The sequence below is a fragment of the Drosophila obscura genome, unplaced genomic scaffold (genome assembly GCF_018151105.1).
Source record: "Drosophila obscura isolate BZ-5 IFL unplaced genomic scaffold, ASM1815110v1 contig_186, whole genome shotgun sequence".
In the NCBI taxonomy this organism is placed as follows: Eukaryota; Metazoa; Arthropoda; class Insecta; order Diptera; family Drosophilidae; genus Drosophila; species Drosophila obscura.
The window spans coordinates 7665510-7678256 of record NW_024542774.1 but is presented as its reverse complement, the minus strand read 5'-3'; the positions used below and the strand labels follow the sequence as shown (position 1 = coordinate 7678256).

The window sequence follows — 12747 nt, the reverse complement described above, 5'->3', positions numbered from 1 at the left end:
TGTCGCATTTAAAGTTGTTCTCCGGCAAGGGCATTCAGACTTTAGTCTGCTCTCTCGAATGATTTCCACCATTTTTTTTATGGCGTCTCATTAAAATGCCATCACTTGGATGGCATTGTTCATTGCCTGCGAACAGCAATTGCAACGATTGCCCATGTCCTTGTCCATGTCTGTGTCCGTATCCGTATGGAGACTCTTAATTTATGCATTACTGGGAACCGCAAATTTCACTTAAAGCACTTGTTAAGTGGGCAACAGAATTGTCGATTGAATTGCCATAATGAAATCCTAGCAGGGCAATATTTTATTTATCAATTACAGCCAGATGCATTTCGGTTTGGCCCCCATCAACGACCCAAAGATAAGTTTCACTTCGCTCAGCCAGTGTTTCCATTTCAGCCATCGATTCATCTATAGATTGAGGCGCTGGAGCACCGGAGAGCCATCGCCAGTTATGAGTGGCCATAATGAGATTTGCTGGCTGATACTCGACATTTATTTATGGCCATCGTGGTTTCACTTACTGAACTCGTAGGGAGCTGACCACCGATTGCGTATACCATAAATCTGAAGTGCTACGAGAGCGTGGCGTTGAGAAAACATTCGAGACAAGGGCGTGGCGAAACGAAACTAGCAGAAGTTTTATCAGCAAAAACAAAACAAACAAAAACAACCTTTCGATGTTCAATACTCAAACTCCATGTAGTGGGAGCAAAAACTAAGCATCGGCTCTGCATATGAAAGTTGTAGGCAAGCTATGGTCAAGCGTTTAATTCAGACGGTGTTCTTAAATCACATAGACTCTTTCACTATTCGTTCCACGGCGATGTCTTGCATCCGACCATGACCCACATTTAGTTCAATAAAAAAGTAAAAACCCCGTTCGTCATGCGGAAAGTGCTTGCGTACTGAATGCCTCAATTATATAGTAGTATTCCAAGCGGGCAACTAACTCGATTTACTGCGTAGAGACTTTGGTATGGGGTGGTCGGTGAAAGTTCGCAGAGAGACTGCCTAGCATATTGGGAATGAGAATGGGAATGGGAATAGGAATCAATCGGCTCCAATCGCATTTGTCTCAGAGCTGCAACAGCAGGATGGAGTAGAAGGAACGAACCATCAGCATCAGGCTTCGTTAGTGTAATGAAATTTTCGAACGAATCAAGCCAACAAATTGTTGCAATTCTCATTCAGATTTACTGCTGTTTTAGCAACGACAAATTTGTCCTCAATTGTTTGGCTTTTGGGTTTTTCTAAGAACTGCAAAACCAAACTAAAATGTCCAATTCAGTTACTTGAATTTACAAATAGAAACGATTTGAAGCAAACTATTTGAATTATCTTTATATTATATTCATTGATCCGTAGAACGCTCAGCAAATTTAATACGTAAATTAAATTGGTATAGCTGTCAATTCAAATTTGCGGAAATATGGTTTTAAATCATTAAATAATTACAGGTTATAGCATTGAATTGTGTGTCCCACCAGGATGTGTTTTTGTGCTAATGAGTTTAATTTTTTTAATTCTCACACCTCTACTTTTTTGTATGCCTACATTGCGGGGTATTGTTTTTATCAAATATGGTTTTTAAATTGGATTGCTTATCAGTTTTCAGTTTTTAATTAAATTGATTCGCTTTTTTAATGACAAGCAACTTTTGTCTACTCAAATTAAGAGCAGATGTTAATTTAATTGTAATGTCGTAATGCATGACGAAAAATGATTCTTTGCAAAAATACTTGCATATATGTATAAGTATATATATAATTATAAAACTGTAGGCTTTTCATTCACTAATCCAATCACGCTTCAGACAGCCACTGCGTTAATTAATTATTTCATTTCGGCATGCAGGTTATTTCCTCCTACCATAATGGGGTTTTCCTTTTTTTTATTGTGATTAAATCTACTGCACCCACTAGCAAACCAACAGCGTAATGAATTCAATGACACGTAATGGGAAGGCGAGGAAAGCGACAGCAAAGATTTTGGGCCAACAAAAAAATCAAGCAAAAGTGAAAGTGAAAATTGTTTGCGCACGTAAGTATGCAGCGATTTATTTCGTTCATTTTCGCTTACATGGCAATGGGTGGGGTGGGTGGGGGTGGTGCTGAGTGGCAGGCAGGCAGACAGTCAGGGAGAGTGGCGTGAGGTAGGGGGTAGAGCATGATGGCTGCCAAATAGGCAAACGTTGCCACATCTCTCCATTGACCATGCTGTGGCAGAGTAAAGTGTACTCGTTCACGCATATCCAGCTGACTGGGCAGCAGGTTCGACTGTTTGCATACCGAAAAAAAAAAAAAATATTTATAATATATAGTACATGAGCTACAGTCATCTCTGACTGATGCAGCTGCTTTAAATCTTCCAGCTTGTGCAACGTTTCTGTGTCCAATTATCAGCTGTTCATCGACCAATAAGGTCGATAAAAGCAATTTGTTATCTCATCAATGCACTTGCCCTTGGCCTAAGCTACTTCAAGGATACCCATCCATCCCCTACACGGTTTTAACATTAAGCCAGGCCAACCACAGGACAAGATAGGAAGGAGGCGGCCAATCCTGAGAGTGTCTAGAAAACCAAAACAACTTGTCGGCATCATTCTCTTTGGTCCTGTCAGCATGTCCTGGTGCCCAGCCCATGCCGAGTAATTCATTAACATTTAACTTGATTGACACACGAGTCTGGGGATGGCTATGGCGCTGAAGTACGAGTCCTGAGCTTCCAAGGCGAGGGCTGATGATTTTTCTGTTTGTTTCTGTGGAAAGCACGTAATCCGGGGGCACGGAGATGGCAGCTGTTAGCTGGGAAGCTGGGAGGCACGCATACAATTTGTTTATACAGTTATAATGCATAATGGCATCGGATTTGCTGGCTAAGGATCTCCACGCACCTACACAGAGTGTGTGCGAGTGAGATTGTTACTTTGTTAATTTAATAAGAGGAAAGACGACAACAGGTGCTGCGCCACAGAGCCAGCGCCTCCCTTGTTGTCCAAAATGAAGTCACGTAGCAGGCATAAATCAATTGCTATGAGCAGGCATTTGTGCCGTGCAAATTGCACGACTGCATACGCCCTGTGCCGGGCCATCCTCATACGAGTAGCTTGGCTGACGGTGAGGTAGGATCGCAAGCAAAGGCCTGGACCTGGCTAGCGACAGCTGCCAACTCGTAAATTGAGCACAAGCAATGAAAGTGTAACGAGTCTTAATTTGTTTACCAAGTGCCATGCCACCTGTCCCGTAGTGTATCCACAATATGCCTGAATGATGGCAAATCAAATACCCAAACTGCGACAAACACTTGCCCAGGCAATGTGTTTCAACAATGTTTAAAGAGAGACAAGAAACTTAAGTTAACAAAATTATAGATCGATTTCTTAGTTTGGTATGCCAATGAGATCTGTCTTTTCTTCCTTCCAGTTTAAAGGGAGAACGAACTTATTTATCTGATTTATCTGCTGCTTATTAATCAGCTTTAAAGCATTTCTATAAAGCTATTGATCCGAAAAATTGGAAACGAAAGCAGCTCAAAACGAGCAAAACCTGCCATCCCCGGACAGGAATCCTTCCTTCCTTCCTTCCTTCCTTCCTTTCTGGACATTTCCGCTGCAGTGACAAATCGTACGCAATTTCAATGAAGAAACCCCATAAAAACCGAGAGAGCACAGTGGAACATCGTTATTCCCTACTCCTCATCGACAGATGACAGCATTGAGTAGCCCATCCAACAGAAACGAGAACTTGCAGGGGCAGAATCAGTTTTTTTTCTTTTAACTTGTTGCTGTATTTGGTTTGCATACAATGCCGAGTTGCGCACAATGGTTGTGGCGGTGGCGTGTCCTGTCAGCAGGTCACCAGGAGAGAATGGTTATCAGGGCGCGCAGCAGCTCGGGAATGTCCCATCCGTACCGTCGCAGGGTCTTCAATGGATGGGCCAAATCGCGCTTCTTCTGCAAATTGGAACAGAAAAGGATAAAGCTCGATTATAGGCGGTGGCCGCACATCTCTCACAACTCACAATATTGGCGCGCAGAGTGGCCTGGAAATCGATCGACGTGACCGTGCGGGAAAACAGGGCAAAGTTCGATTGCCTTGACTGGGCATCCACGGAATATTCGTGCACATCGCTCTTGGGCATGAGGACCAGCAGGTCGGCGATGAAGCTGCAACTCTTCTTCTTGATCTTGCTGCAGTCGCAGCTCTTTTCGGATTGGGGAACCGGCAGTGCAATGCACGCAAAAATGTCCAGGATGATCTCAATGTCTGTGGTGTTTACGCCGGCAAACTGGAGCTCTTCCAGCGCCGTCTGATAGGCTTCGCTCGCTTGCAGCTGCAGGGCCACCTCCTCGAATGCGGGGGTGTTGAAGAAGCGAATGGCCTTCCGGAACTTGGCGTCGCACTGAGCGTGCGTCTCGATCAGGGCCTCCAGCGCCTCGAGGTCGATCAGGCCGCGCACCTCCTGGAAGGCAACGCACAAGCCTTCGTCGACGCCACCCTTATCGGTTTCGTTGTTGTCCGGAATTCCATTTTCGGGGGGACAATCTTCGGTGTTATTGCCCGCATTGGATTGTGCAAAGGTGTGGCAAGCAAACACCGCCAGCACCACGCAGAACAAGGACAGCGTCTTCGTATCCATCATCATCATTACCATCTTCTAACTGACAGCGATTCGCGTTGATTGCTACTCTGTACTGCCGCCAGCCACTCGCTTTTATAGCCACCTTTCCAGCCGTAGAAGCTATTACCAGCATTTCCTTTCCAGCCACTTTGCTTATCAGGCAAACCGAAAGACCAATTAGTGTAATTTACCGCCGTGCGAATGTCTCTGGGGACATGTTTTGTCTTATCAAGCAGCGAGATTCTTGGAATGACACATCTCGCCACATGCTGATACCCTTTCCTGGAGCATGTAAAAAGTAGAACTACAAGGAAGTTTACTTGCATACAAAAATCCCGCTCTTAGTGGATGCATTTGTAGTTTTCTTCAATTTATTCCCCCATCAATATGGTTTCAGCTGAACTTTGCGAGAATATACTTGATAGCTAAGAGGCTTCATTAGTCATCCTCTAGCAAGGGGTGTGTTGCCGAGACCAGCATATACCCTTAATTCTGTATGATCCGCTCATTAATGCCACAAAGTCAAGGTACTTATAAATTGTGCACTCGACGTTGCTTGTTGACGCAGCAGCCACTTTGCATGCGATTATGGGGTGATTAAGTAATTTCTAGCTGGCTGGTCGGCAAAGGGAGGGTATCATGGCTGACAGGCAGCGGTACGTGCAACAAGTGGATGAATGCAGGGACAGGGACAATACTGGACAGAGTAACAAACTCTTTGGCCCATCAGATGACAGGGCCAGACAAGCAATGGACAGACAGGACCAAACTGTACTGCATATGTAGCCATTCTCTAGGGGTGTGTAATTGTTAGGGGCATGGAAATGGTTCGATCAATGCTCATTGTTTATCCAGTAGTTGGGTTTCAGAATGGACTCTGTCCCAAATGATAGACAAGAGAATGCAGCAATTGTACAGCGTGCAATGAATCGAATGAATTTTTTAAATTCATTGCCCCAAAACAACGTAAAAATCCTTTGTAATAATATTAATAAGCATACGCACCGTTGCGCCGAATTTCTCTCGGGAAATTGCCATACACGACTCCCCCTCCCTGCCACTTATACTCGTATCTTTCACCATAACAACCAATAGTAGCAAACATTTGCCAACCAATGTAGCGGAAATAGTTGCATTCTTTTTAAGTTTTGTTTCTTGTTTACTACACTTTTTATCTGCCTGTAAAAAATACTAGTATCACTCAATGGCACATGATGATACACGATTGAAACAAAGGGCAGCTTGCAAAATCTAAAAAACACTTTGGAAAACTTTAGTTTTCCGGCTCAGTTGAGAGTGAAGCTGCTCTTCAGTTCAGGTCCCTATCGGTGCCTCCTGCAGCTGAGAACTGAGATTCATTTCTAAGGATTAAATGGTTTAAATAGCAGGTACTACATATAGTACATACAATTTATCCGTTCAGCAAAGCATCAAATGAAGCAGATAAACTGCCAGCAGGATAGCAACTTTCAGCGCACCCAAAGGTTGAGCAGTTTAAAAGTGTCTGAAAAGCGTCTCCAGCAACTTGCTGCCAAGGTTAAGTGCAATGAACATTCATGTGCACAGAGAAAGTTAACTGAAATTGCACTGAAAGTTCGTGCATATATATGTACATACGTATATATACACATGTGGAGATGAAAAGCTTGTCGTTTTTAATTTGCGATCGATTGGCATTAATAAAACGTCATTCCAAAAAGGCAAACCGCAGACAATTGACCCGCTGTCAGTGACATTTCTCTCTCCCACAAATACCCCATGTACTCGTATTGTGTGTATGTATGTAAATACTTGTAATATATGTTTCTATTCGGACTCTGCTGATGGAAGCCCGAAGCTATTTCTGATGTTTCCACATCAACCACAAGGCAAAACCATACACGCTCACCTCCTGCCATATACATACATACATACATACATATATGTACGCATAGGTGCATAGGTGTGTGTGTGTGTGTATGACAATGCCACAGACTTGTTTGCCGCTGCGCGTGCATGGCAAACCATTTTCATTTCCCTGGATCAATTAGAGCCAAACTTGAAGGCTTTGTGGCATTTACGAGAATCGCTTTATTATTGCACTTAAGAGGAGTCCACAGGCAACTGGCGGCAGGGGAACACGACACTGACACACTAAATTTAGTTGGCTGATGAAACTAAAACTGAACTAAGCTGGAGAGGCTGCTAAGAGGAGCTAGAGATAGTGGAGGACAGATAGAGCGACCAGTAGTATGAGAGTGGGGAGGGGGGACACTGAAAGTTGAACAGCTAACTTACTTCGATAAACAGGCTTAATTAGCGACCAAAGCTGAAAGTCAACAGACTGCCAACTGGAGCTGGCACTAGGCGCATTAGAACTAAATCCAGGCACACACACACACACACACACACACATACGCATACCCATAAAGCTAATGCCACTAGTAGCAGCAGGGCCAAAGCACAGGATTACACAGTGGATGTGAGCTAAATTTTCCGACTATAGAAAATCACTTTTTATAGAAATAGAAATTAGAATTATAAAATATTTTTAATCTTTATGTTTTGATGGTTAATATTTCCATTAAATATGTAATAATTGTACCTTTAGTTTTTCATAATAGCTAAGAAAACCGTGGGCCATATTTGCTAAATTTCGCCCCACAGTGCCTGATAGCTGGACAAGAGTTTCCTGAAGAGTTTCGTCGACTGTCAGGCTTAATTATGTGCAAGCAACAATGATATTTGTATTATCAGCCAGTCAATGTCAAACGACAGAGCCACCCACTGACCAGCACCAGATGCCACATCTCAAATCCATACCCCACCCCCCCACAGGACTTAATATAAGTTGGAGAACAAAGGCAGCAGACAAGGTACCGAGTTCAGGCAGCCCAAAAGGGAGAGAGAACGAAGACTTTAATAGGTATGCGCCCACATACACACATACATATTTATGTATATGTACATATACTGATGGAAGGGTGGGCAATAGCACAAAGTAATTATGCACACACACACACTACAGAGTGACCTTCAGAGTCGTGACTATACTCGATTCAGGAGTAGGATTCAGCCAGGACAAACGAGAAGCATTTGAAATGCTGGCTGAAATATGTAATTGCAGATTCATGACTTGCCCAGTCAGCAGACAAATGATGTGCAGTGAAAAATCAGTGAACCCCAAAAATTTCAAGAGGCGGCCTTGGCCCTGACCATTAAAGCGCATGAAACGCGCTGAAGGGACGCGCGGTTGCAGGTCAATCAATTTGTAATATTTTCCACGGCATTTTTTCCTGCCAAACAAAACCTTTGTCGTCTATTGTTGGGCGGCAAACAATTAAAAATGGCAAATGGCAGCATACGGCAGTGTCGGGGGTATCCGGGTAGATGTACTCAGGGCAGCAAAATGGCCGAATAGAAGGTGACAGCCCAAAAACACACACAATGGCAAAGTGTTGTCATCTCGACAACAGGGAAAAAATGGTGCACCCTCATGTGGCAGTCACATCTCTCAATTTTTATGACACCTCTACCTCCAATGGTGTGTGTGTGTGGGTGAGATTAATAGAAACAGACAGAGGAACAAAATGGAAAATAAAGAAATAACATGATATATGTATACCCTATACCCTGCGTCAGACCACATTCAACGAGTTTACTTAAGGATATTGGTTTCCTTTGCCCATACTTTTGCGCTTATCTCAATGTTATTACAAATTGAAGAAACGAAGCATTTTCCCTTTCAATATTTCTGGCAGAACAAAATTCCCCTGAAAATAAATATTTCCCAAATTAAAATGAGAGACAGAAAAACTACATGTAAACTGTAGAGAGAACAAGCACTTTTGTGCTTAATCACAGAAAAAGTTTCTAGGAAAATGGCAAGCAAATCAATAACCAAAAAGAGATAAATTCATACAAAGTCAAGCAAATATTATGCTGGTTTGTTGGTCAGGTCAGGTTAGTGGAATGAAATTTATTATCAGATATTTTTTTAAACTCTTTAAAATTTGTTCTTAGAAATCAGATTCTGTCAGTAAACATCCCGTAATTCCATATGCCCCGCTCTGATGATTGGCTGGTTAGGGTAAAGGTATAAAACGGCAGAATATAGAAAAGACAAAGGCATGCTGGAGTTTGTCTAGACAAATTTTTGTCCTTATGCCACTGCCACACACACGCACCCAAGGACAACACACCGGCATGATGGAGGCTCATTTCTGTCCAGTCCGTCCATTTTCAAACTCTGTGCGTGTATGGGTTGGGGTTTGTGTGTGTACTCGACTCGACTTCGGGGGGTTTATCAGTTTAATGGCTGCCATATTCGTCGAGCTTCCATTCAGGTGAATGACTGTTGGGCCTCGAAATTGGCAAAATGAGTTGGCAGCAACACAGGAACACAAGCAGCAGCCTCATCTGTGCGTGGAAAAGTAATTTGTAAGCAAATTATGATAAATTATACCCGTAGATGAACCCAGCTAAAAGGTAGTTCGGTGTATACCCGTAAACAGGAAAACAACTGCTAGAGACTACCATGATTTGGGGGGTTAGGGGGTTTCTATTCTATTCATTATTTTAGATAAATTATAATGTGGTGCAGCAGCAGCCCCAGCACTCTACTCTGGCTGCAAATTCAATTTGGGTCAATGCGCAATTCCTGACAATTTATGGCCAAACAATTGCATTGGAATTGCCAATTTTGCGGGAATTTATTTAATGAAATGCAAATCAAATAGTGTTTCTCGTATTTGTGTTTGTCCCATAAATAACTGGAGGCGTGGTAGACTCGGGGGGAAAACGAAAACCCTTTTGAGCATGCGGTATATGGGAGTCGCATTTTTTCAGGAAATTCGTCGAGACACTGGGCGACACTCGCCAGGCAGCTCAATTAAAATGACATTAAATTGCATTTGGATTGCGTTTTCCGAGCCAGCCCCTTTGGGGACACTCCCTTTTTCCCGTGTCTGGAATTGCCTTTTTGTGCAGCCAGCATCAGAAGCGGCTGTCTATGCATTTGGGATTTGAGCTTGAGACAGAGACGAGAACGACATTCAAACGACTTGCCCGCAGCGCCTCCATCTTCATCTTCATCCCCAACCTTCATCCTGCCATCTCCTGTCTCTGTCCCTGTCTCCGTCTCCGTCTCTGTCCCTGGCCTGCCTGTGTGTCCATGCATTCTCTGCTGTGGTATTTTCCATGTCGCTGCATTGCTTTCAGCCACCAGCTCTGGCCAGCTTCGACTCAACTCGGCTAACTTGGCATTCAAGCAATTTCCAGCAATAGAATCAGCAACAGCACAAGTATAACAAGGACTAAAGCTGTTGAAATTTTTAAATTTGCACTGTTTGTTGATTTAAACGGGGGCCAGGCCCCCAGTGTGTTTCATTTTTAAATGGTTTTTAATTTGATCAATTGACTAAATGGCCAATCCATTCGTAGCTCCATTATTTGGCCTGGCACCGAAAAGAATTGCAATGAATATTCAATTGAAATTATATACACAAAATAGACAAGTAAATGTACATACATGCATATGTAAAGGTAAAGGTACATATGCGGGACAATTCAATTTTGCTAGAGCAATTCGATTGAGCACAACACTTTGATTTGAGCTGCAGGGTTTGGTTTGGTTTGGATTGGGTTTGGTTTGATTTCGGAGAAGGTAAACTTGTTACAAAATAAATTGCACGAAAAATAAACAGACACGAGTTGAATCGAAATAAACATTATCGGGGGGCGAACTCAATTTGTTAGCCCTTTGTCGATGGATATTGACACGAAAATTACAGCACAGTTGTTGCGGAAATACAAATTGTCTATGCACTTCTATTCATGGCTGCTGAGGTCATTAGAAGTTCCATCAAATTTTGTAATAATGTCAAAAAGTTGACACGACCAAGCCATACATACACACACACACACACATACACTATTTCTGCCACTCCTACACACAGTGAGAGAGAGAGAGAGAGAGAGTGGGGAATGCCCATAAAGTATGAATCGAAAGCGTGAACACGCGCTGAGCTGCTGCAGTACCGAGCATCGTACATAGCCGAAGCGCTTGTTAAATATTCAAAATTATTTGCATGACCGGCTTCGACAGGATTCGATGTCGATGGCAATGGCAATGGCAATGGCGATGGCCACAACGATAGCTGCTGCGATGGCTGCTTCGGGGGATCGGAGCATAAAGGGAATTGTTCATAGGACACAAACACCTCGCACACACACATCGACATTTGTTCGTTTGCATACTTGATTTGTGCATATGTGTGTGCATTTTATGTGGCTCTGGGAACTTTAGCAGATTTGATATTCAAACGCTGGCCAACATACACACACACACAAATATGTTTATAAATACATATGTGGTACGAGTATCTGTGCATACCTATGGATAGGCTCGTAAATATGCCAGAGCGGACATGTAATACAATTTATATGCATGGGTCATACACAAATATTCGAGTGTCCGTGTCCTGCCCTGCCCTGACCTGCCCCCGACTGATGCCAGCAATCAGGAGGTATTAAAAACAATCCCTAAAATATGGAAAATAAATGGGGGCTCATAGTCTGTAGCGCTAGTTAGTCAAGCGGATTAAAAATATAGCCAACGAATCGCGTAAAATCCCAAAATAATAGACTTAAAAAAACAGTTAGCGAAAAATGTCTTTCATGAATATTAAAACTTATGGATGGAACATATGTACATACATGTGTTCATGCTAAAACTGTACGATGCCAATTAAGGATGGGTTAGTTTTTGTAGTACTTGGACATTCCCGACACGACACTACACCAATGGAAGCCCCTGCCAGACACAACGTGTTTACAATGTACATACATTTTGTAATGTCACACAAATTGCTTTAAAATCATAAATTACTGTTAAATCATTGATACAAATATATGTATGTATGAAGTAGCTAACCAACAGTCTTATTTGTGTGCAATCAGAGTGTAATTCCTGGCCAAACTGTCAGAGTGCTAATGGATAATTTGGTAGAGCATGCTGGCCTATTAGTTCAACTGACATGCGAATAAAGTTAGCAATTTGTTAGGATATCCAAAATGCGGTTAACCAGGCTGCAGACAAAACCACAATGGTTTGGTCAAAGGGCCTGCAAACTGTTCGGTTCTAAGCTGCTGCCGCTCCTGCAGATGTTGCCTCACCTTGATTACATTGATGCATTTCTACATCATTAAGCCGTCTAAACACCATTAGGGGACAATTTGTGTGTGTGTGTGTGTGTGTGTGTGTGCACAAGCCAAGATGTTGAGATATCTGGCTTGTTGTAGTGTAGGGAAGGTATAAGTCAAGGATATTCGTATCTGGCAGACATCTACATAAACACACGTGTGCGCGTGTGCTGCCATCACTTCCGGTTGAGTGCTCAAGCCCAGAGACAAACGAACGAGTGGTGTATTGTGGCTCCCGCACTCATTTACTGTCCCCTAATGGCAAATCAATGAGCTGACTGAACCACAATAGATCCCCCCCCCAAGTCCAGCTCCAGTTTCAGGCTTAGCTAGAGCATTCCAGACACCGCAGGGCCCAGGACACAGGAGCCAAAAGCCAGCTGCCTGGTAAATGTGTTGATGACACTTGAATGAGTTTTTGGTCTTTCGTGGATGGTTTTTTGTTGGCGCCTCACGCTAAATTACACATATTATTTATACATAAGGATTCAACTGACCATAAGTTATGTATATTAGCTAATCGTTAAAGTTGCCTTCAGTTCTGGCTTTATGAACTTGCGCCATTCTGCCCATTGTCTCGGTGGTGGTGGTGGTGGTGGTGGTGGTGTGGCCTTTCCGACTTGGGCCCCAACTTGCTTGACTTATGAGTACATTTAACCATTCAATTTAACCTTTCGCTGGGCCTTGGATTCGAATTTAGGTGGGTGGTTTGAGCTGTGTAGGGAAATCGAATTGTAACATTGGTTTGGGCGAATACAAATGGATGGCTCCGATATGCCTAAAGGCATTCATTGATTTTCTATCAATCAATCAGTGTCAGCAGGCAAAAATCAATCTTAAACAACAAATTTTAATAACAAATTGATGATTAAACCTGTCATAATCCATTACAAAAATAGAAACAGTTGTATTTGAAACGAACTTTAAATTATTTGCAAAGAA

The 12747-nt window shown here is 42.8% G+C and overlaps 1 protein-coding gene across 1 annotated transcript; it reads right to left on the bottom strand.

Moving 5' to 3' along the window:
• Nucleotides 1-3756: 3756 nt before the first annotated feature.
• Nucleotides 3757-4698, bottom strand: LOC111076689. Its single transcript, XM_022370578.2, has 2 exons — nt 4024-4698; nt 3757-3955 (listed from the first exon to the last, which is right to left on the bottom strand). Exons 1-2 carry the CDS (start codon nt 4654-4656, stop codon nt 3857-3859), a joined length of 732 nt encoding a protein of 243 aa, XP_022226270.2. The 5' UTR covers nt 4657-4698; the 3' UTR covers nt 3757-3856.
• Between the last annotated feature and the right edge of the window lie 8049 nt (nt 4699-12747).